A 25,764-nucleotide genomic window follows, 5' to 3' on the forward strand; every position below is an offset into this window, starting at 1 on the left:
CGGCGCCTCTAGTAACCTTGCAGCACGGTTGATACACGTGTCGCCGCATAAGCTAGCGACTGATACTCGGTCCCTCGGTTTTGGTCCCGATCTCCCCGAGTCTACTGCCATTCTGCCATTCCCGTTCTGGACTTCCCCGTTGGAAGTGACGCCAAGTGACGTGTGGCATGCGCGCACGAGTGCGCACCGACTCCATATCTTTCCATGCCACCGATCAGCCGTTTTTGCGTGTAGCGAGAGTCGAACTTCCCTCCTCGAGTCGACCAACACGCGGTCGGTTGAAACGGAGCTCTAAGACTCTAAAAAACAAACAACCTCCAGTCCCCGGGCGCACAGGAGGGTACCCACAGTTGGCCACGCGAGCCCAGCGCTCAGAAAATCGCTGGTGCATTACGTGCGCTTCAAGATCTGTGCGGGGCAGTTACGCTGCAGTGCGCAGCCCGCGCGCAGTCGGACCCAGTCCCGTAAGCTGGTGCATCCCGTGCACACGCAATCCGGCTGGCGGCGGCGACGGCAGCGACGGTGTCTGAAGGTACTTCTTCGACTCCAGCGACCGACGCTAATCGGTCGTTAACAGTGGATCGGTGCGGATGCGATCTCTAGTCCGCTCCCGAGTTTCGCAAAGTTTTGACCTGGAGTGCGTCCCTCCAGTACTAGTTCTTGGACCTTCGAAAATTCCCGATTCCCGGGAATGCAGTTGGCGGTTGGGTTCAGTCTCCACAACTTTACGGATAATTAAGACCCCAAGGTAGTTATAGTACATTCCCACAAGTGCCCATCGTTTCCTAGTTGAAGTGTTCCCCGAATGACGCCACAATTACATAGCCAAGCAGTATTTTTCCGATTCTCTACATTTCCCATTCGGGTTTCCAATTTTTCCTTTGAGCGATCCGTTCTAACGTCCGAATCTCTGTGGCAAGATTGGGAAGAGGTTGACACAAATTATTGTTCAGTTCTGAGGTGCCTGAGTTGGAATGAGCTGTGTTCCTGATCAAGACCCCCGAAGTGACTCCCATTACTTGTACGCTTGGGGAGTCGGTGGCCGCGGCCATTCAATGTTCCTCGTTCGCGCGCGGTGGTGATCGGCGGGTTAAAAATAGCCCTCAGAAAATATATGATCTCCGTATTGCGCGCGCGTTGCGTAAGTTTGCGTGTCGCAACTGTTCGGGCAGATGAAGCGCATGTCCCGTCGCCAAAAAGCGACCTAAAATTACATCATAGCGCCGCTAGCGGATCTGACACGGATTCGGCGATTGTTCCGCCCAGAACATCTGCGTGTGACGCAAGATCCGACTCCGGGTCGAACGGCGGGTTCCCTAAGTAGAGGACCTCCGGAAGCACGCGGTGGTTTGGGCGGCTGACCTTGACCCACAAACTTCACCATTAGGAGCCGTTATCACCTGCACCGTACCTGCGTCGGGCTCTTAAAATAGTCCACCGGCGATGTCAACAGACTCGAACTAACGTCCCTTCCCTTCTGTCTCTTGCAGTGCAACAGCAGCAGCAGCAACCGCTGCAGTTGCAGCAGCTGCAGCAGCATCCGGTGCAGCAACCGCAGCCCGTCTACGGTGTGCCGGTGACGCCGGCCCCAACCGTCGTTGCGCCCGTCACGCCCGTCACCGCCGGTGACTACTCGCCGCCGGTGTTTGAGCAGATCTTCAAGAACTCGCGCTTCGCGCAGGGCGGCAACGCCCTGTTCGAGGGCCGGCTCAAGGGTAACCCGCGGCCGGAGGTTTCGTGGACTCGGAAAGGCGCACCCCTTCTCGACTCCACGAAGCACCGGCTGGCGTACAACCCGGCCACCGGCGCCGTCTCGCTGATGATCAACCAGATCGGTCCGGGCGACGAGGGCGAGTACACGTGCAAGGCGCGGAACGCGGTCGGCGAGGCGATCTGCTCCGTGTTCATCCAGCCCGAGGGCATGCCGACGCCGCACTTCCAGCAGCAGCAGCAGGTCCAGCGCCGGGAGCAGCAGACGCAGCAGCGCCAAACCGTGGTCAAGCAGCAGTACACGAATGGGTACTCGCACACCGAGGAGGAGTTCAAGGTGGACACGTTCGAGTATCGGTTGTTGCGCGAGTCCTCGTACCGGGAGTCGATCACGCGCCGTTACCAGGGCGAAACCGATGCCGTGCTGGTGACTGCGCTGGACCCGGCGCTTGGTCCGGCCGCGGCACCGCAGATTGGCCAGAAGCCCCGCAATTCGAAGCTGGCCGAAGGGTCGGATGCGGTGTTCAGTACGAGTGTGATCGCTAACCCGCGACCGCGACTGTCCTGGTTCAAGGACGGCCAGCGAATCATCCCATCGGCCGATCGGTACGAGGTGAGCTACGCGAACCAGCAGGCCACTCTGCGCGTCCGGAACGCAACGGCCCGTGATTCGGGCCACTACACCCTGCTGGCGGAGAACCCACAGGGTTGCCAGGTATCGTCGGCCATTTTGGCGATCGAACCGGTCGTCGCCACCGAGCACCAGCAGCAGCAGCAGCAACAGGTGGTGACGCAGTTCGAACGATCGGAGCAGCATCACCAACAGCAGCAGCAGCAGCAGCAGTACATCGAGAGTTCGACCGAGGCGACCAAAGCCCTGGGACCGTCGTTCGTGACGCTCATTCAGGACGCGGAAACGACCGAGGGCAAGCTGGTGCGGTTCGATTGCCGCGTAACGGGTCGCCCGTACCCTGAGGTTGCCTGGTACATCAACGGCAACCTGGTGACGGATGACGCCACGCACAAGGTGCTGGTGAACGAGTCCGGCAACCACTCGTTGATGATCACCGCCACCGGGCGGTACGATCACGGCGTGGTGACGTGCGTCGCCCGCAACAAGACGGGTGAAGTGGCCGCTCAAGCGAAGCTGCTCGTGTGCGAACGGGAACAGATCGTAGCACCGAAGTTCGTGGAGCGCTTCACGACCGTCAACGTGAAGGAGGGTGAACCGGTGCAGCTGTTTGCGCGTGCCATCGGAACTCCGTTGCCGCGTATCACCTGGCAGAAGGATGGCATCCCGCTCGTGCCCGGGCCAGAAGTGCAGATCTTTAGCGATGACAGTGGATCGACCACGGTTGACATCGGAAGGGCTCGCGCCACCGATGCCGCTTGGTACCAGTGCACGGCCCAGAACGTGGCCGGAACCACCGCGACCCGAGCAAGGCTGTTTGTCGAAACGCCGAAGGGCCCAGCCCCGGAGCAGAAGCGTCTTAATTTGCCACGTCCGACCAAGGTCATCCAACCGGAGTAAGTCGGGGAGGGGTCTTGAAAGGAGTGCGCTACAGGCAACTTACTGATTTGCGGTGTCGATTTTAGGGCCGCTCCCGAACCGGAGATCATCTTTCTGCGGCACGTGGAGCGGGCTGCTCCGCATCTGCCACCGAAGGAGGAGGAACGGACGTACCCGCCGCCGAAGTTCATCGTCCCGCTCGGGGACGTTGCTCAGGTCGAGGGTGGGAAGGTCCACTTCGAGGCACGCATCGAGCCGGTCTCGGATCCGACGATGCGCGTGCAGTGGTTCCTGAACGGCAACCTGATCCAAGCCAGTAAGTCCCTTGGGGGCTTTGACCCATCCGATGTTTGAACGATTAAAACGATCGCCCTTCACTTTTTTAGGTTCTCGCGCGAACACCACGTTCCAGTTCGGGTTCGTGGCACTGGATCTGCTGACGATCGTCATGGAGGACAGCGGCGAGTACCTGTGCCGGGTGTCCAGCGCGACCGGGGTAGCCGAATCGCGGGCCCTGCTGAGCGTACAGCCGAGGCCACCGGTCGAGCAGCAGTCGCAGCACCAGCAGTCGACGCTCGATCAGCTGCAGCACCTGGAGGACTACTCGAAATACGTGAGGACGGAGAGCATCGAAGAGGTGGTCAACCAGCGGCCCGCTTTCACGCGCCCCCTGCAGGACCTGGGCGAGCTGGAGGAGGGACGGAACGCGCACTTCGAAGCGCAGATCACGCCCGTCAGCGATCCGACGATGCGCGTCGAGTGGTACAAGGATGGGCGTCCGATCACGGCCAGTTCGCGCATTACGGCGATCTTTAACTTTGGCTACGTGTCGCTCAACATTATGCACCTGCGGGCTGAGGACGCCGGAACGTACACGGTGCGTGCGGTGAACCGCATCGGCGAAGCGATCAGCACGTCGAAGATCAGCGTGGTCAGCAAGGCACCCGTGACGGGCGATCTGGGTATTTCGGAGCAGCGTAACTACATCCAGAAGATCGAGGAGCTGGAGCAGTACCAGAAATACCAGAATATGAAGTTCTACGAGGAGACGCCCGAGAGCACGCAGCGGCCAGAGTTTAAGAGCCCGATCTCGGATCAGCTGGGCGTGCGCGAGGGAGGCTTCGCGCACTTCGAGGCTCGCCTCGAACCGGTCGGCGATGCGACGCTGCGTGTGGAGTGGCTCAAGGATGGGCACCCGGTCGAGGCGAGTTCGCGCATCACGTCGTTCTGTAACTTCGGGTACGTGGCGCTCACGATCAAGCAAGTCACCGTGCACGACGTCGGTCAGTACACGTGCCGGGCGTACAATTCGCTCGGCGAGGCGCACGTCACCGCACGGTTGACGGTCGTGACGCGCCAGGACATCATCGTCGACTCGCAAACGAGCCACATGGGAATGGAGAAGATCCAGTACCTGGAGGACGCGTCGCGTTACACACGCACCCAGGAGGTAGAGCAGCAGGTCGTTGTCCAGCCGGAACCGCGCTTCCTGGGGCCGCTCAAGGGTACGACAAGGATCGTCGAGGGGCAGCGCGCTCACTTTGAGGCTCGCCTGGAACCCCAGTCCGACCTGACGATGCGCGTCGAATGGTACCACAACGGACGTCCGCTGATGAGCGCCAACCGGATCCAGACGTACCACGATTTTGGGTACGTGGCGCTCGACATTTTGGATGTGCGCGCGGAGGACTCCGGCACCTACACGCTGGTCGCCATCAACAGTGCGGGACAGGCGCAGGTCGAAGCGACGATGGTCGTCGAAAGTAAGTGATGATGAAAAGTCCCACCTCTTACTCCTGCGCAGGTTTGAGAAGGACGGATTTATCTATAGATAATTACAACAATAACAAAAAATCATCTGCTTTCAGCTAATTGACACCAACGATTCTATTCATACAGAATGCCCACCGCTTCCTCATTAGCGCACGCGTGTCTAAAAAAAGTGTACCGAGTGTACCGACCACAACCCAAAAGTAGTCTCATAGTTCTGTTCTGCAGCCTTTGAAGCTGTGTTTGGTTTCCAAGGAATAAAATGAAGGAACAAAAATCAAAGTGGGCTTTTGCGAAAAAATTCAGATTGCTATTCAACCTACAGATTACTACACACTTCTTTGCCAATTTTGAGATAATATAATCCAAGTGTGGTTCAAACTTCATTCTATCATCCAAAACTACTCTCAGATATTTCATCTCGGAAAATTTATCGATAGGTTCCTGGTTGATGACAATAGACAGCCGGATGTCAGTTGATTTTACTCAGTACCCTTAACACCGAACCTTTTTATAGTTTCAAGTAGTAAAGGTCTCGATATTGTCTCAAACGCTCGCTTAAGCTTCAACAAGACAGCAATAGTCGTTTGTTTCCGCTGTATGAATCCCTTCCATTTGGCAAGGACCAGGTTTAGTGCAGATTTACAGGAATGTCCTGCTCGATCTCTTGACTGCTCCCGGACTAGCAACTTATTCCCGTCCAGATACTGTGTCAGTTGGTCTTTCACAACAATTCAACGTTTCAACAACTTTTCCTATTCCAGCCTTGTTTTTTTAAGTTAAAGCAAATTTTGACCTTTGAACCTTTGACTTGTAATAATGATATTTCTGACGAATAGTTTTAACGCTGTCAACGAAGAACTTGTTAAAACCCTCTGCAATTGAAGCTTCGTCGAAACCGGCTCCTCCAGCAAATTTTGCAACAACTCCAGTTTTATCCTCAGGTTTTAGCATGGATTTAAGGGTTTTCCATAGTTTCCAGTATATTCATTTCTCAAAACAGTATAAAGTCCTCCGCAATACCGATCGACCAATGGATTCTAACCCCGCTCTCTGTCTCTCCCTAGCACGCGCCGCGATCGATACGACCAGCATGCACCACGTGGTGGAGCGCTCGCAGCAGCAAAGCGAGAAGCAGTTCGTCGAGCCCCAGTACCAGATCGAGGAGCTGTGCAAATCGAAACCGATCTTCACGCAGCCCCTGTCCGATCCGCAACCGGTCGGCGAGGGTCGCAACATCCATCTGGAGTGTAAACTGGAACCACTGGGTGATCCGACGATGCGCGTCGAGTGGTACCAGAACGGGCGCCCGGTTACGGTCGGGTCGCGCTTCAAGACGTACTACGACTTTGGCTTTGTGGCGCTGGACATTCTCCACTCAACGGCGCTCGACTCGGGCGAGTACACGGTCCGGGCAACGAATCAGCTCGGATCGGCCCACACGTCCGCTTGTGTGCGTGTGATCACTCGTTCCGATGTGATTACCGAGGCGCAGAGCGAAATGAGCGTTGAACAGATGCAGTACCTGGAGGATGCGTCCCGGATGCGGCGCGACGTACTGGAGGACATTACCGTGATGTCGCCACCCCAGTTTGCCCGCTCGCTGCACAACATCGAAACGTTCGAGGGCACCAACATTCACCTCGAGTGCCGCCTGCAGCCGGTCGGTGATCCGTCGATGCGCGTCGAGTGGTTCGTGAACGGGATGCCGGTCAAGATCGGCCATCGGTTCCGACCGGCGTACGAGTTCGACTACGTGGCGCTCGATCTGCTCGGTGTGTACGCGGCCGACTCGGGTGTGTACACGTGCCAGGCACGCAACTCGCTCGGCGAAGCGGTCAACTCCTGCTCGGTGCGCATCATGGCCAAGAAGGATCTGATCCTGGAGACCCAGTACCCGGCGGGTCTGGAGAAGCTCCAGTATCTGGAGGACATTGCGCGGTACCGCAAGACCGAGTACGTCGACGAGATCGTGAACGTGAAGCCGCGGTTCCTGACAAAGCCGAAGAACATCGAGCGGGCGGCCGAGGGTGGCCACGCGCACTTTGAGTGCAAGCTGGAACCAGTCACGGATCCGAACCTGAAGGTTGAGTGGTACAAGAACGGCATGCCAATCACCGTCGGTCACCGGTTCCGTCCGATCCACGACTTTGGATACGTGGCGCTTGACATTGTGGATCTGATTGCCGAGGACACGGGCACGTACATGTGCCGTGCGGTTAATCTGGTTGGCGTGGACGAAATTGCGGTGCAACTAGCGTGTCGCGGTTCACAGCAGATCCTGACCAGCACGCAGAACGAGATGGGACTCGAGCAGATCCAGTATCTGGAGGAGAAGACGCGCGCGCAGCGGTCGGAGTATCTGGACGAGATGACGACGCAGGCGCCCACGTTCACCACTTCGCTGAAGCACATCGAAATTAAGGAGGGCCAGCGGGCCCACTTCGAGTGCCGGCTGATTCCGGTGTCGGACCCGACGCTGCGGGTTGAGTGGTACCACAACGAGGCCCCGGTCAAGACGGGGTCCCGGTTTACGGAGACGAACAACTTCGGGTTCGTGGCGCTCGACATTATGGGCTGCCTGGCGGACGATTCCGGCACGTACACGTGCCGGGCGGTGAACGCGCTCGGTGAAGCGGTGACCTCGGCCAGCTGCGTGGTGCACACGCGCAAGAACATCTACTCCGAGTCACAGCACGAGCACGCGCTGACCAGTCTGCGCTACCTGGAGGACAGTTCGCGCTATCACCGCGAGACGGAGGTGGACGAGGTCGTCACGCAGGCGCCCGTCTTTACGCTGCCCGTGAAGGACGTGAAGGTAGCCGAAGGCCAAGCGGTCCACTTCGAGGCCCGTCTGGTGCCGGTCGGCGATGCGAAGATGCGCGTCGAGTGGCTCCGGAATGGCGTTCCGATTGAGGCATCGAACCGGACGACGACGATGCACGATTTCGGATACGTGGCGCTCAATATGAAGTACGTGAACCCGGAAGACTCGGGCACGTACACGTGCCGGGCAACGAACGATCTCGGCCAGGCCGTGACCTCCGCCAAGCTGATGGTCCAGTCGAAGGCATCGCTCGATCTGGAAACGCAGAACGAGAGCGCCCTGGAGAAGATTCACCAGCTGGAGGACTCGGTCCGGTTCCAGCGCCGTGAGGAGGAAGAGGTGGCCGTTACGCAACCGCCACGCTTCACCACCAAGCTGCACGGTCCGACCAGTCTGGTCGAGGGCCAGTCGGCGCACTACGAGTGCCGGATCGAGCCGTATCCCGATCCGAGCCTGCGGGTCGAGTGGTTCCACAACGGGCAACCGCTCACGACGGGACACCGCTTCCGGACGACGTACGACTTTGGGTTTGCGGCGCTCGACGTGCTCACGGTGTACGCCGAGGACTCGGGCGAGTACACGTGCCGTGCGACGAACCACCTGGGACGGGAAACGTCCTCGATCGGGCTTACAGTCGCCCCGAAGGCGGGTATCGTGCGGGAAACGCAGCACGAGGGAGCGCTGGAGAAGATCCAGTACCTCGAGTGTGATGCCCGGTACGGACGCAAGGGTGACGATGAGGCGTACGTGGCGGAGAAGCCCGCGTTCGGGCGACCGCTCAAGAACGCGTGCGTGACCGAGGGGTTGCCGGTGCACCTGGAGGCAACGCTGACGCCGGTCAACGATCCGACGATGAAGGTCGAGTGGTACTGCAACGGGCGCCCGATCCAGCAGGGCCACCGGTTCAAGACGACGTACGACTTTGGTTTCGTAGCTCTCGACATCCTGTATGCACACGCTGAGGACACGGGCACTTACATGTGTAAGGCCAAGAATGCTATCGGAGAGGCTGTCACGACGTGCGCTGTTAAAGTCACAGGTAAGTCGGAGGGGAGTGCCGCCGCCCAGCCCGATCGCGGGTCTAATAATCCGGTCCCGTTTCTTTGTAGCAAATGCTGGGTTATACTTGGAGACACTTGATGAGCAGCGACTGCAGAAGATCAAGGAACTGGAGAGCTACCAGAAACCACAGACGCAGGAAGTCGAACCGGCCAAGCAGAAGCCGGTCTTCCTGACGCCGCTGACCAGCCTGGAGAACCTGAAGGAGGGCGACTACGCGCACCTCGAGTGCCGCGTGGAACCGATCAACGATCCGAACCTGCGCATCGAGTGGTTCATCAACGGCAAGGCAATCCGCGCCGGTCACCGATTCCGCACGACGCACGATTTCGGCTACGTTGCCCTCGACATCCTGTACGTGTACGGCGAGGACTCGGGCACGTACATGTGCAAGGCGACCAATCAGGTCGGCGAAGCGGTCAGCACGTGCAACATCCGCGTCACGAACAAGCGGAACATCATCTTCGACTCGCAGCACCCGGACGGGCTGGAGAAGATCCAGAAGCTGGAAGCCCACGTGCGTCCGTCGCGCCTGGAGCTTGACGAACCGGAGGTAACGGCCCCGCGCTTCGTAACGGAACTGCGCGGCACGACCGAGATCGCCGAGGGACAAACGGCACACTTCGAGGCGCAGGTTGAACCGATCCACGATCCGAACCTACGCATCGAGTTCTACCACAACGGCAAAGCGCTCCAATCGGCATCCCGATTCCACATCACGTTCGACTTCGGATACGTGGCCTTGGACATCCAACACGCCGTGGCGGAGGATGCCGGCGAGTACACGGTCAAGGCGATCAACGCGAAGGGCCAGTGCAAGTCTTCGATCAAGATGCAGGTCACGGCGAAGGGGGCGATCATTTCCGAAACGCAGCACCCGGAGGGTCTGGACAAGATCAAGCAGCTGGAAGGGGCCGGTCCATTCCGGCGCCCAGAAATTCAGGATGCGGTCACGCGCCAGCGGCCCGTGTTCACGCAGCCCCTGCAGAACATCGATTTTGTCGCCGAGGGCCAAACGGCACACTTCGAGTGCCGGTTGATTCCGGTGGGCGATCCGAACCTGAAGGTCGAGTGGTACCGCAACGAGAAGCCGCTCGAGGACAGTTCGCGCATCGCGAAGCAGCACGACTTTGGGTTCGTCTCGATGGATCTGCAGCATGTGCGCGAGGAAGACGAAGGCGTGTACATGTGCCGGGCGATCAATCCACTCGGCGAAGCCGTTACGACCGCTTCGATGCGCGTCCGCACGAAGGCCAGCATCCAGATGGACACGCAGCATCCGGAAGGTATGCGGAAGATCATCGCGCTGGAGCAACCGCACCAGGCACGCCCCGAAGATCAGGAGGCGGCGTTCGAGAAGCCGATCTTTACGCAGCTGTTGAGTGGTCCCTCGGAACTGTGGGAAGGCCAGCATGCGCACTTTGAGGCGCGCGTTGTGCCAGTCGGGGATGCCAGCATGCGGTACGAGTGGTACGTGAACGGGGTCGAGCTGAAGATGGGCTCACGGTTCCGGACAACGAACGACTTTGGGTTCGTGACGCTCGACATCAACTCGGCCGTCGCAGAAGACTCGGGCGTGTACATGTGCAAGGCGATCAACCGGGCCGGTGAGGCGGTTTCGTCCACGACGATGAAGGTCAAGTCGAAGGCCTCGATTGCGGGCGAACCGCTGCTGCCGGAGGCCTGGGAGAAGATCCAGCTGAAGGAGGCCGCCATGAACCGGGTGCCGGATATGTTCGTCGACACGACGCCTCAGCAGGCACCTGTCTTCACGACGCACCTCGAGAGCCACGACAAACTGCAGGAAGGACAGCACGTGTACCTGGAAGCACAGGTGGAACCGCGGGCCGATCCGAATCTGCGTATCGAGTGGTTCAAGAACGGCGTCGCCATCACGACCGGCGCCCGGATCCGCAGCACGTTCGATTTCGGACTCGTCACGCTCTCGATCAACGGACTGCGGGCGGACGATTCGGCCATCTACACGTGCAAGGCTACCAACCAACTTGGGGAGGCCGTTTCGACCGCTACGCTCAAGATCGACGCGAGCCACTGGCTGCTCGGTGACACGCTGCACCCGTCGTCGGTGCAAAAGATCCACGATCTGGAGGCACCGCGCATGAACCTGCGCGACGTCCCGGAGGCGCAGTTCGAGTCGCCCGTCTTCATTAGCCACCTGAACAACGTGGAGATCAAGGAGGGCGAGAACGCGCGCTTCGAGTGTAACGTGCAGCCTTCGAAGGATCCGACGATGCAGATCGAATGGTACGCCAACGGGAAGCCGCTCGCGACCGGGTCGCGCTTCAAGACGACGTACGACTTCGGGTTCGTAGCGCTGGACATTTCCGGCGCGTACGCCGAGGACTCCGGTATCTACACGTGCAAGGCAACGAACGCGAAGGGTTCGGCTTCTACGTCCGGATCGCTGCGGTGCACCGGTACGAAGACGATGTACCTGGACACGCAGCACCCGCAAGGTGCGGCCGGTCTTGAGGCCGTCCAGGACACGGAGGCGGCCCTCGCCAACCGGCACCGGCGGGAGGATGGCGCACCCGACACCACCTACCCGAAGCCCCAGTGGATCGTGCAGCTGCAGTCGGAGTTCCGGCTGACGGAGGCCGAATCGCTGCACCTGGAGGGCACGGTGGAGCCGAAGGACGATCCGAACCTCAAGATCGAGTGGTTCTTCAACGGGAAGGTGCTCCAGCACGGATCGCGCTTCCGGATGACGAGCGACTTCGGTTTCGTGACGCTCGATCTGTCCGAGGTGTACGATCGCGATCAGGGCATCTACACGTGCAAGGCGTACAATGCGGCCGGCGAGGCATTCACCTCGTCCACGGTGTACTGCGCCGCGAAGGAGAGTCTGATCGAGCGCACGCAACACCCGAAGGGTACCGAGGGACTCGGAAAGATCCAGGATCTGGAGGACTCGCTGCGCCGTCCGGGCGCCGGTCAACCGGAGGCGGATGCGGGCCACGCACCTCGCTTCACGTCCGAGTTTATCGCGATCACCAACATCGGCGAGGGTGAGATTGCGCACTTTGACGCCACGCTCATCCCGACCGGCGATCAGTCGATGGCGATCGAGTGGTTCTACAATGGCAAGCAACTGGACGCGAGCCACCGCGTGCGTACGGTGTACGCGTTCGGCATGGTGGTGCTGGAGATCCTCGGAACGAAGATTGAGGATTCGGGCAGCTACACGTGCCGCGCGACCAACAAGTGGGGCACGGCGGAGATCAGCGTGCAGCTGGAGTGCGTGGAGAAGCCGTCGGGCCAGAAGCCGCGCTTCACGACGCACATCCAGAACCTGGAGGGCCTGAAGGATGGGCAGTCGGCGCACTTCGAGTGCACGCTCATCCCGGTCACCGATCCGGATCTGAAGGTCGAGTGGTTCCACAACGGCAAGCCGATGCGCCACTCGAACCGCATCAAGCCGGTGTCGGACTTTGGGTACGTGCTGCTGGACATTGCGTACGTGCAGAACCACGACTCGGGCGAGTACGTGTGCCGTGCGTCGAACAAGTACGGCGAAGACTCGACCCGGGCCACGCTCAAGTGCTTCGGCAAGGGCGGCGTGTACCTGGAATCGCTGCAGCCGGACTCGTTGGCCCGTATCCGGGAGCTCGAGGCACAGGCTGGCTCGAAGCAAACGGCCGCTGGATCACCGGTCGGTGAAGCACCGCGGTTTACGACGAAGATCGCGGACGTCATGAAGCTGGTGGAGGGCCAGAGCGCTCACTTTGAGGCGCGCCTGACGCCACTGAACGATCCCGAGCTGGTGGTCGAGTGGTACTGGAACGGGCAGAAGCTTCCGCACGGACACCGGTACCGGACGTTCCACGACTTCGGCATCGTCATCCTGGACATCCTGTACTGCTACGAGGAGAACTCGGGCGAGTTTGAGTGCCGGGCGACGAACAAGTACGGATCGGACAGCACCAAGGCGTCGCTGAAGTGTATCTCGAAGGCGAACCTCATCCTCGACTCGCAGCTTCCGCGCGGTATGGAGGGTGGCCTGGAGAAGATCCAAACCCTGGAGGATTCGCTGGTGCGGACGCGCGACGAACGCGACCGGGTCGAGGGTGGCCGGGCACCGGTCTTCACGACTCCGCTGTCGAACATTGACTCGCTGCGCGAAGGCGAAAGCGCTCACTTTGAGGCCAAACTCACTCCGACGGACGATCCGAAGCTGAAGGTGGAGTGGTTCTGGAACGGGAAACCGCTCAAGACGGGTTCCCGGTTCCGCACGTTCTGTGACTTTGGATTCGTCATCCTGGAAATTTCACCCGTCTACCCGGAGGACTCGGGCGAGTACTCGTGCCGGGCGACCAACGACTACGGCCAGGCGGTCACGACCTCCACGATGAAGGTGCAAGGCAAGCGTAGCATCATCCTTGAGTCGCAGCTCCCGAAGGGCATGGAGGGTACGATCGAGAGGATCGCACAGCTGGAGGGATTGGGCATTCCGCACGGTGGCCTCGGGTCACCGGACGACGATACCGGGAAGCCGCCCGAGTTCATTACGACACCGTCGGACATGACGCTGACCGAGAACTCGCTGGCCCACTTCGAGTGCCGGCTGACGCCGATCAACGACCCGAGCATGCGCGTCGAGTGGTACCACAACGGAAAGGCGCTGTGGGCCGGATCGCGTATCAAGACGATCAACGATTTTGGGTTCGTGATCCTGGAGATTGCCGGCTGCTACCAGCGCGACTCGGGGCTGTACACGTGCAAGGCGACCAATCGGCATGGGGAGGCGACCGTCTCCTGCAAGCTGACCGTGCGCGGTCGCCAGGGCATCATCATGGAGCCGCAGCTACCGTCGAACTTCCGCACCGGAACCGAAAGCATCCAGAAGCTGGAGGAACAACTGCACAAGCGCGAAGAGCTGCTGATGGACGAGGAAGAAGGCCGGCCACCGAAGTTCGTGGTCGAAATCAAGGATAACGTGGACATTGCCGAGGGTGGTCCGGTGCACTTCGACTGCCGCGTCGAACCGGTTGGCGATTCGTCGATGCGGATCGATTGGTTCCACAACGGCAAACCGTTTGCCACCGGGTCCCGGGTGCATATGCTGAACGACTTTGGGTTCATTGCGCTCGACATGGACTACGCGTACGTGCGCGACTCGGGCGTGTACGAATGCCGGGCCACGAACAAATGGGGCACGGCTTCGACTACGGCCAAGGTGACGGTGGTGTCGCGCGGTGGCATCGTGCTGGACTCGCAGCTCCCGGAGGGTATGACGGCGTCGAAGCTGAAGGAACTGGAACGGGGCAAGGTTACGCTGGCCACGCAGGAAGAGCGTACGTTCGGTCCACCGAAGTTCGTGTCCCAGATCCAGTCGGCTACGATCGACGAAGGTGAAACGATCCGGTTCGAGTGCCGCGTCGAGCCGAAGGAGGACCCGAAACTGCGCGTCGAGTGGTTCCGCAACGGAAAGCCGCTTCCGAGTGGCCACCGGTACCGTACGATCTACGATATGGGCTTCGTGTCGCTCGACATCCTGTCGGTGTACACGGAGGACGCCGGCGATTACACGTGCCGGGCGTTCAACGAGCACGGTGAGGACGTGACGAAGGCGCACATCACCTGCAAGAAGCTGCCCTCGATCGTGCTCCAGAACCAGATCCCGAAGGGGATGCAAAAGTCCGAGACGCTCATGCAGATGGAAGCGACGATCAAGAAGTACACCGAGGAGATCTTCCTCACCGAGGACGATCTGTTCGACCCGGACCGCAAGCAGCCGCCCCGCTTCGTTACGCAGATCAAGGAACAAACGAACCTGGTCGAAATGCAGGCCACCAAGTTCGAGTGCCAGCTGGCGCCGGTCGGCGATCCGGACATGAAGGTCGAGTGGTTCTACAACGGCAAACCACTGCCGTACAGTAAGTATCGGAACTGAGCCGGAAAGTATCTCGGTTGGGCTAATGACACTCTCTGCACTCTTCCCTTGACAGAGAATCGCTTCACTCCGATCTACGACTTTGGCTACGTGGCCATGAACTTCGGCTGGGTCTATCCGGAGGACAGCGGCGAGTATCTGTGCCGTGCCACGAACCTTTACGGTATGGATGAGACTCGGGCCGTCATCAAGACCACCGGCAAGCCGGGTATCGTCTACGATTCGCAGCTCCCGAAGGGCATGAAGAGCATCCAGAAGATTCGCGAGATGGAAGCCTTGTGGAATTTGAAGTGAGTCGCGCGAGGTGCGGACCCGACTCTGACCCCGACTGACCCGTGGTGGTATTTCTGTTTTAGCATTCCGGAGGTGATCGACGAGACGCAGAAACCGAAGAAGGAACCGGCGTTCGTTAGCCGACCGGAATCGATCGAGGTGGAGGAAGGCGAATGGGCTCGGTTCTGCTGCCGTGTCACGGGTCATCCGAAGCCGCGTGTGATGTGGCTCATCAACGGACACACCGTGGTCAATGTGAGTCCGTGAGAGTTTTAAGAGAAGGGCAAGAATTTTAACCCTATGCTGATGATGTTTGTGGCAGGGTCAACGTTACAAGCTGACGTACGACGGTATGTACCACTTCGACATCCCGAAGACGCGCCAGTACGATACCGGCAAGATCGAGGTGATTGCGCGCAGCTCGGTCGGTGAGGCGGTCGCTAGCTGTGAGCTGAAGATTACTCCCCGTCGCGACGATTACCGTGGCGTGCTGAAGAACTCGCCCAGACGTAAGTACAGTGGCCAGGTCACGTCGGAAACACCTTTTTCCTTAGCATTCCGCGCGACACCAAGCGCTCCAGCTCTTTTGCTGCCACTCTCTATATTCTATCACTCACTCACTCACTCACTGACAGTCGTTGAGTCGCTTTCGAGAGAGTTAAGTAGCACTCTCTCCACTTCACCTGGAACGCACGGGGGGAACCGTAAAATCGTAACCCCACTACACACTAACACTCCGGGCCAAACCGGGCGGGGAGCGGGTCACTCCATGGGGCCTTCACGTCTCAACATACGCCACGCCTCAACAACGGTGGGGCCCACTAGGAACAGCACAGCACCAGCACAGCACCACAACTACCACATTCAAGTCAAACAATCACCAAGTCAACAGAGTCAGTCTAAAAGAGTCAAACGAACCAAAAAACGACCACCTTGAACTTCCTTGAAATCCCGCCACCCCAAAAAATCCCCATAAAGAATTCCCCGAATCTAGAGATAGTGGCGCCATCTGGTAAAAGAGACTGTGCTGCGCTGCCGACGCTCATCGCCCCTCGGCCACCGCCCAGGTTGGAGTTGGACTCTTGCTGTGCATGTGGATCCGGCAACGGAACGTGTGACGACAGCGAGGAACTACAACTGGGGACTGCTGCTGCTATCCATCTGCGCTACTCCGCCATCTTTCTTTTCCGCTTCAACTCTGTCTCTAAGGTTGCTTGTGTTCTGGTTGGGGATTTGCGTGGGGACGCTACTCTAAATCTTGTGTCCCGTTTACTGACATCAAAATATGGTTTACTAGAAGCTAGGTTCCTAACACCAACACCAATCTTGTGTTGGGTGCCCTCTGTACATATCTGTTCGCCCTCACGTTTCTAGACTAAACACCAGGCCAGGTAAGGATCAGACTGAGGGCGATTGTGTCTCCGGCTAACCAATCCCGCGAGGGTTTTAACCATTTAACTGAGATGGAGATGGGCTTTTCGGGAATTAATCAAAGCATGCGCATGCACGCTCTCTAGCACCGATTTCACGTGTCAGCGTCTAGTCAGCAGCAGAGCACGTAGTAGGCTCTGTGTGCTCGATGGCAATGGAACGGTGCGGTTCTCTGTACCACTCTGTGTGTGTCACTGTGTCCCTTTCTCCAACCTTGCCTCCCACTCGATCTATCTGATTAACAGCATGGTACGACTACGACCTAGTCGCGTATCAGAAGGGCCGCAACGAGACCGACCTGGAGACAACGCTGCAGGAGGAGAAGGCGAAAAAGAAGCGCGTCGCCAAGGTGACGCAGAAGGCGAAGGTGAAGAAGGAGGGCGAAACCGAGTGGCAGAAGACGGTCAAGAAGCGGAAGGGCGAGGAGTATTACAGCAAGCTGGCCGAGCTGGAGACGGAGCAGTTGACCAAGGAGCAGAAGATGCGCGAAGAGAAGCACCAGTTCGCGATCCCGGGCGAGAAGGTTGTCAGCCAGTCGCTCGCCAAGGGCATGGCCAGCGCCTACGAGCAGACCCTGTAAGTCGTAACATAGAACGGTTGCCTAGTGGTCGTTGGTCTAACCGCGTTCATTTTTTTTCCGTAGCGAGGAAACGAAGGAGAACGTTGAGCTAACGGAGGCACCGCGCATGAAGCTGGTTCCGGAGCCGACGGAAACGTCCGTCCAGGGTAAGGAGGTGCACGTGTCGCAACAGAAGCAAACGCAGAAGGAGGTGTACGACGATAAGGAGATCATCCGCAAGATCACCGCCACCGAGACGACCGAGATGGAACACAAGGGTACGACGCAGGAGCGTGTGGTCGAGGGCCCGGTCCAGCCGACGAAGCCGCCGGTGTTCACCAAAAAGATCCAGCCGTGTCGGGTGTTTGAGAACGAACCGGCCCGGTTCGAGGTCGAGTTCGACGGTGAACCGATGCCGACGGTCAAGTGGTTCCGGGAGAACTTCCAGATCCACAACTCGTCCGACTTCCAGATCCACACGTTCGGCAGCAAGTCGGTGCTGATCATCCGGCAGGTGTTCCTCGAGGATTCGGCCGTGTTCGCTGTGATCGCCGAGAACCGGGGCGGTACGGCCAAGTGTAGCGCCAACCTGGTGGTGGAACAGCGCCGGCAGCAGGGCCGCGGAGGCGTCATCCCGCCCAGCTTCGTGAGCACCATCACCGATACGACGGTGTCGGCCGGCCAGCTGGCACGGTTTGACGCGAAGGTTACCGGCACGAAGCCGCTCGATGTGTACTGGCTGAAGGGTGGGCAGAAGATCGCGCCGAACATCAAGTACAAGACGCTCGAGGAGGACAACAACTACACGCTGCTGATCATCGAGGCGTACGCCGAGGACGGCGCCAAGTACGAATGCGTTGCCATCAACGGTGCCGGCGAGGCCCGGTGCGATGCCGTCTGCACGGTGGATACGCCGGTGACGCCCATCATCGAGAAGCCGGCCACGCCCGGTACCGAGCGCCCGCCGACGTTGGTCGAGCCGCTCAAGGACAAAACGGTGCCCGAGGGCCAGTCGGTCGAGTTCCGGACGCGCGTCACCGGCAAACCGACACCGACCGCGCAGTGGTTCAAGGGCGACAAGCAGATCAAACCGTCCAAGTACTTCCAGATGGCGAAGGACCGGGATGCGTTCACGCTGATTGTGACCGAGGCGTTCCCGGAGGACGAGGGCCAGTATCTGTGCATTGTGTCGAACGCGGGAGGGGAGGTGCACACGACCGCCACCCTGAAGGTGGTGGCCCCGGAAATGCCGGACGCGGTGCCGAAGCTGAGCGAAATGAAGGACTGCCTGGTGGACGAAGGTTCACCGGCCCAGTTCAAGACGAGCATCGTCGGCAAGCCGACCAAAATGACCGTGCAGTGGTTGCGCGAGGGTCTGCTGATTCCGGAGTCGCCCGACTTCCAGGTAAGCAGGCGCGCTTCGCTTCCCTTCGCTTAGAACTTAGTAAACGGCGTGCCAATGAGCCGGTGGCAAACTATTTCGGACGTGCCAGGGACACGCGCCCCGCGTTGATGCCTCAATTAACGTTCGTTTCGATGGGCGATGGGCATCCAGTGTATCCTTGGCTTCTTGGCTTCCGAATGACGGTGTTGTTGTCATAGGTGGAGGCACCCTTGCGTGAAGATCACACGGTGTGTCCGTATTTAGTTTACATTTTCACGCACCATTAATTGGATGGTCAGAACAGGTGCCAACGAGGACTCTGATGCAATTGCTGCCCACCACTGACCAGGCGTCTCCATTCGGTGGTGCGCCTCCATTCGTCGTCCGGCGGTTTTCTTCGTCGTTTCGTTTAATTGGCCTTGTCTGGTTAAAATTAGTAAATCCGTCCGTCCTGGCATTTAGAATCGCTCGCGCACACGTTTGGGTCTTTCTAATTTGGACCCCCCTTCGCATTTAAATTGTTGGCACCGGAATACGATTTCTTCTCATTCTCACCGCGCGATTACCGTTCCCTTTTGCAGATGATCAACGAAGGCAACAATGCGGTCCTGCTGATCGGCACCACGTACGAGGAGGACTCCGGCCTGTTCACCTGCCGGGTGACCGCGTCCGGCGGGCAGGTCGAGACGTCGGCCAAACTGATAGTCAAAAGTAAGAATACTCAGTAGAATCGGCTCGATCGGCGGGCGCCAGCTCGATCGGAAGTAAATAATCAAGCCAACACCACCACCACCTGCAACGCCACCCCTTAAACTTAAACCCCTCATTACACCCCCTGTCTCTCTCTCTCTGTTTGTGTCCGAATCGTACAATCGTACTTAATCCTCTCTGCCCGGCCTTGGTGGTGTTTGTTTGTTGAGATTAGCGAAGCTTTTACCGCCAGGAAACCCAATTACCCCGCTTTAACGCCACATACACTTTAACGGACGTCCTCTGGTCCTCGTTGCTAAATTCGAGCAGTTTGACCCGATCACGATCGGACAGAGAGGACAACTTGGTAACGGGAGGAGAAAGCTTTAAGTCTTGCAGCGGAAGCAGCAGCAGCAGCAGCAGCAGCAACAGCAACAGCAACAGCAGTAGTAGTAACCCAGTCAGTAACAGTAGCCAGGCTGTGGGTCCCACAATTTTCGTTATTTTTACCTGTGCGTATCTTAACTTCAGTGTCCATGATGTTTGTCATAATCCCTTGAGGGTGAAAACCCCTTCGTTGATGATGTTTATTTTTTCGGATTTGGACGGCACGAAGCCGACATTTTGCGAGCGAGCGGATAGTGTGTAAGTGCATACGTTTTTCAAAAAACAAAAAGAGAACGCCAAGGCTTTTTTGGCTCCATGGTTGAACCTAGTAAAAGCGCGCGAGAGAGAGTTTTGCTTCTGTTTTATACATTACATTTCGTATTTATAGCTAGCTTTGCTGATTTTTTAACGAAGAACTTTTACTACTTTACAACTGCGAGAGCTCATTGAGTTTTAGATTGATAAAGATAAAAGCCTTGAGCCTTGAGCCGCCGCGCCATATGTTATTAATGCAATAAAACAAAGCAAAAAAGCAAAAGAAATCCAGAAACGAGGCGCAGCGCACCACAGAAAGAGTGAACAAGTGAACGAAAAAGTGAGGTTACGCACAAACCGGAGAACCGAACGAAGGTTGATGGCAGCCACTTCTAGCTGCGAGCCGCCACCACCACTATCAGTGCAATCAGTAGTACAGTCCTCGCACACACATAAACACACACACAAACTCGACGATACCCCCATCGGCCCCCGACTCGAACGAGGCCAACCCGAGAAGTCCCTTCCTCGAAGAGGCCTTCCCGTATTTGTTGGTGTCTTCGCTATTTTTAGCAATGAAGATAGATCGAACGACACGTAGAAAGCGTTGCTAGAAAGAGAGCGAGCGATCAGCGAGCGAGTTTTCGATCAATTTTTCGATCAAGCCGCGGGAAAACCCAAAAAAGATCAGAGCGCCCACAAGTATAGAACCCCTTCTTCCGGAACCCGGTCCCGTTACGCCTTTTCCAACGTAGCAGTAGCAGTAGCAGCAGTCCCTCTCCACTCAGTAGTGTACGATCCCATCAAGTACACCATCCGTTGCGAGATTGGCATGTCAAACAAAATGGTTGAAATTTTCAAACATCAAACTGCAAACACGCGATGCGTGCGGAACACAAAATGGCTCGTAAAGATTAATAATACACACATAAAAAACACACAAGACCCACGAGACATCGGAATCGAAAACCAGAAGTCGGCGGCTCATCAATCTTCGTTCGTGTAAGACCCCGTTGTCCACTGTGTAAGGTGTGATCCGGTCGCAAATTAATTGCAAGCGCGTCCATCATCGGTCTGTTTGACGTTTCTTCTTTTTGCCTGCTCGAGCTCGAGCACAGGAGGCCATGCGAACACGGCGGCGGTGCATTTGACAAGTTGCACCGCGATCGTAGTAGACACGTTGGGCCGTACCGTGCCGTGCCGTGTGCAAAGAATTTGGAATACTCCACGGGCGTGAGTCAACCGTTGTGAGTGAAGCGCGCCAGATGACGCCAGCAGAGCGCACGCCACGCTCTCGATCCGGCCTGCCATGTGAGGTGCAAAGCAGCCAAAGGTGGTGGTCTCCCCCGGTGGGGTGATGAGTTTTGATGTGCCAGAAGGTAACCGGGCTTTTTACACACGGGCCACCGGGGTGAGTTGAGGGCGATCTAATTTTAGACCCCCACACACTCGCCGGTGATCGTTTTTCGGTGGTTGAAATTGAAATTGTGTTGTGTTTTCCGGACAGAGCGTTTTCGGGTTTTCGGAGTACGGTTTTCCGTCCGTGTTCATGCCCTGGTCCCGCTGGTGCTGTTTTGCACACGGACACGGACATTTTCCCGGGCGCACACTTCGCGCACCACGCTGGATCGATTAATCTTTTCCGGGAAATCCAGACACCCCGCGGCGGGGGCACGGCTATCTCCCCTACCGCTACCGTGTAAATGAATCATGGCAACGATGATGATGGCTGACCTTCGAGTGTTTCGAGAGGGGGAGCCTGACCTTCGTGCAATGGCGGCTGGCCATTTGCAAGCAATCAATTAGCGCGCTTCTGCGGTCGCTGTGTGTTTACGTTTGAAGCAAAACAAAACCTGGCAATTTATTAATTTTCTTTCGATTCCCTTTTCGGATTCGGACCATTCGGAAGACCTAGACCCTGGAGCGTTTCGAATCGATTCATCTCTTTATTGTGGTAGAGCAAAAGTAACTTCCTCCGAAACCCGCGACCCGCGATTATACTTACAGTGGTGGACAGAAACGAAAGTCACATCGTAGCAAACATTGACACAGCAAGAATCGCAAAAGTTCACAGCAAACCGAAAGGCAGAGTTTAGGAAAGGATTGACAACACCAGGGCCTGGATCGAAGAACTAGATTAACAGAGTTGGCGGCGAAAGTAGGAACAGGAAGAACCATGTGTAGCTTGCCTCTCTCTCAACTGTTTCGCGGCGTCTCGTGTCTAAGTGATTCTCGTGAGCTGAATAATTAGCAATAAAGATTTCTTTACTAAAATAGATTTGTTTCCCGTCGAAAGATTCGAGGGACGGCAGAGAAGAGACCGTTATAGGGGCCGCGATGCGAGATGCGCGAGGGCCGATAACACGCCGTCAGTGCGCGGGAAATATGAGAACACGGGAAGGAAACGATAGTGGACCGCAGAAAATAATGGATTCGGTTCGGTCACAGATCGGCAGGACTTTGCTTCCATTAGCGATGGATTTGACTTTCTAGAACGTTCTCGAGAGAGAGGGAAAGAGCCAGGTCCCGCGGTGACTCACCAGCGTCCTGTTTGGACCTTTGCTAATGATGCCGTTGTTACCGACCCGGCTCTCACCTGTCATCGGCGGCGTTGTTTCTCGTGTTTTGCCGTCCGGTTTCTAACCCGGTATCTGCGCGATCCTTTGCGAACCTCTCTCATGTGCGTCATCAGGAATTAATGTTTGAAACGTATGCACTTCCACCATGTTAGGGATACCACGAGCGATAGACTAGAAGATAGACAAGCGGAAGACCTAGGACCTAGTTGTTTAGTGAGTCCATCGTGGCCTCGCCTCGCGTTCGGTTGCCGCCCGGTTGCCATTACGTGTGTCCTGTTCAAAAAAGAAACCGGAAACGCGTTAGTAAGAGGAAACCCAAATCAAATAGCCTTTAAGCCCGCGCGCCTGGCGCCAATATGTAATAGCCTCTGGTCCTATATCTCAGCTGTTGGTTGCACCACAGCGCCCCCGGGGGGTACATGACACTTCAAGACGCACACGGCGTGTAATTAACGATTTGTTTGCCGACTTTTGTCGAATATTTGTCGAAAAGTAGAAGCTCTAAAAATACATAGACGACTTCATAGGCGCGACGGCTCGGCGGCTCAAGTGCCCCGTTATGTTGTAATTTAACCGCCGCCGCCTGTTTGTGTTTGCGCAAAATTTGCGTAAACCGCGAAAAGTGACCCCGACGGAACGGAAAGTCAAACCGACACTTGAACCGGGCGAGGGACCGTTTTTTGTGGGTTCTGTTGTGAGGCTATAAATTAACGCCGATTACCGGTGCGCGCGCGGGCTGCCCTCTTGAACAGAATAATACTTATCTTGTTGTTGCTGTTGCTGCTGCTGCCTGATGCTATTTGCAATTTTGTTGCCCCTTTGTTGCTGCTGCACTTTTAATGTCCTTTGCTTCATTTTTGTTACGCGCTTCCATCTAACCAGGTTGTTGTTCTGTTGTTGTTGTTTTGTGGTGTGTTGTCCGATCTGTCCTCGTCCGCTCTAACTACACCGATCAGGCAGGAGTTTGCTGTTAACCACCGGGGGGAAAAAACGAATAAATAAAATGTATTTAACTCTTCTGCCGACTTGAAAGCTCGAAGCGAAACGAGACACTGGCCACACGGCGTCGGAACACAATGTGATGGCCTGTGATGGCTAAGAGAATCATTTTTGAACGTGAACACGCGTGTGTGTGTGTCTGTTATTCCCTTTAGCGAGTAAGATTTATTTATTAACTTAAAGAAACCTGATGTAAAACACACACACACACACACGCGGGCACCGTTCGCCGAGATAATTAGCGATAACATACGAACGGATATGGTTCAGCTTTTTTCTGTGTTTTCCCGTGTTCCTGTGTTGAACTCACTATGTGTATGTGCGTTTTTTTATATTGTATGTGTCCTTTGTAAGTAAGCGAATCAGTGTATTGAACCAATAATACATAATACAACAAAACCAAACAAAAACTGACCACTCACTGCGAACTCACTTAATTCCCGAACTACATCCCGCCTTCATCCACACGCTTCATTCGTGCCCTCGGCTTTTAATATGTGACCGACCCCTCCACACAGTAACCGACACAAGCCAGGTGAGGGTACTTGGAACTTGGAACCGACGGGGGTCTCCGTTTCGGGGGGGCTTCTTCTAATCGCGGCTTAATCGCACCGTAACACCTCAACGGAACAGCGCCACACAGGTACGCCAGGGTTATAATAGGGATGGCTGTTGACAAACATTCGATTTGTTCGCGCCCCACTTCACACACACACACACGGGGACGGGCTCACAAATATTAAATAACAGTGCATTAGGAAGTTAAGTTTTAGGCGAAACTTTGGCGCACACACAGCCTTCCGCGTACTTGCACGCGTGGAAGATTAATGCCGCCCCCAGGCGCAGCATCCGGAGGCGCCTCCACCACTCGGGACGGACACCAGCTCACCTCACTCGACTCGCGCAGCTCACCGACTGAATGGCCGGCGGTCGACGAAAAGAGAGCGACCTCGCCTGCACTACTGCTGCTGTCTCGCTCTGTGCGCAGAGAGAGCCACTCTCTGGCGCACTCTGCGCAACTCTCTCTACGCCAACAACGGGGCCAACAGAACTCGACCGCCGCTCCGGGAGAGATATTTTAAGAACTAATGGCTGCCGAAAATAATTAATAAGGATCACGCCGTCGTCGTGCAACAGCTCACGGACTCCGGCCGGCCGACCGGCCGCCTCCGAGATGCCGGGAGTCCGTGTGCGCTGAGCTGAGGTCTAAAATTAACCGTGCGCACGCCCAGCGCACACTTTCGGGGAAGCGAACGCGGTCCACTGCCTGACCGATCGCCCAGCGTGACACTTCCTCGGGTCTGAGCCATCCGTTCTGTCTGAGGCGGATTTATGACCCCGTTTTGAGACTGACAGCATTTAGTTTTTTTGTGTCACTCTAATCCCTTGCACGATAACAGACACGCACTCGTCGTCGGTGCACGAACCAAGACAGGCGGCTGCAGACTTATTTTCGATGCAATCTGCCGGCACTTAGAGCACTCGCAATCCGCGAATCCACCGGCACGAACCGGCCCCGGAAGTACTGGGTACTGGGTGACCTGGCGCACACAAGTGATAAATGTCGTGCGGGAAATTTACAAGATTAGCGCCCTCGAGCGTTGAAGGGAAGAATTTGGCGACGGTCGTCAACCGGCGGACGGATGGACATGCGGTCGGGTCGGGTGTTGATTTATTTAATCTTCCGAAAAGAGCGACCGACACACGACCCGAAAAAAAACTCACATCAGGCCAGGAGGAGGTGCGTGTGCCAGATGGGAGTCAATGACATGAATGGAAGGTTCATTCATTGTTTCGACTAGGGCACCGGCCAAAGACGCCCGAGCGACTTTAACACGATAAGATTGGTCAAGCCATAACCCAAAAGTTCGGCAAAGTTTCGATGTCGAGAGGATTCCAAGGATCGAGCCAATTTTCTATTCTGTTCCTTTTGTTAATCCATGACTCGCGACTCGACTCGACTCTGTTTTTTGGTTTCTAAGATGGGCGCTAGTGAGTACAAAAAAGGACACCCCATTCAAAAGGTGTCCTTTTAAATTTGTAATATCGTAAGATGGCTGAAAATTCGACTAGTCTCAAGAAAAGGGTTAATAAGAACATCAACTTGAGGGAGGATTCGTCTTGTTGGGAGGTTGTGGTCTACTGAGAACACTAATGGACACTAATTTTTGTAACTCATCGAAAATAGAATCAACAGACGTTACTCGTCATCGTGCAGTGTTAATAACAAAACCTAACAAGCTTCCGTTTTCCGTAAGACCTTCACGAAGGGACCGAGGCAAACCTGTCCTTCTCGAGTGAAAGGTGAAGGACAACAACGAAACAAACACGACCAGCAGGCGGTGGCGGACCCATTAGTCATGGCCCGTTTTCGCGCATAAACTATGAAGCATCCCTCAGCGTGACTCAGCCCTCTT

The 25,764-nt window shown here is 56.7% G+C and overlaps 1 protein-coding gene across 1 annotated transcript in view; it reads left to right on the forward strand.

Moving 5' to 3' along the window:
* The window catches only part of LOC128279202 (titin-like), an 84,143-nt gene that overhangs the window by 3,086 nt on the left and 55,293 nt on the right, over positions 1 to 25,764 (forward strand). The window contains 13 exon segments of the mRNA XM_053017920.1: positions 1,491 to 2,505; positions 2,566 to 3,237; positions 3,307 to 3,536; positions 3,607 to 4,983; positions 6,058 to 8,856; positions 8,927 to 14,773; positions 14,846 to 15,080; positions 15,147 to 15,318; positions 15,386 to 15,572; positions 16,740 to 17,070; positions 17,138 to 18,458; positions 19,019 to 19,161; positions 23,866 to 23,882. Coding sequence (XP_052873880.1) covers positions 1,491 to 2,505; positions 2,566 to 3,237; positions 3,307 to 3,536; positions 3,607 to 4,983; positions 6,058 to 8,856; positions 8,927 to 14,773; positions 14,846 to 15,080; positions 15,147 to 15,318; positions 15,386 to 15,572; positions 16,740 to 17,070; positions 17,138 to 18,458; positions 19,019 to 19,161; positions 23,866 to 23,882 — 14,346 coding nt within the window.

Source organism: Anopheles cruzii, chromosome 2 (genome assembly GCF_943734635.1).
Source record: "Anopheles cruzii chromosome 2, idAnoCruzAS_RS32_06, whole genome shotgun sequence".
Classification (NCBI taxonomy): Eukaryota; Metazoa; Arthropoda; class Insecta; order Diptera; family Culicidae; genus Anopheles; species Anopheles cruzii.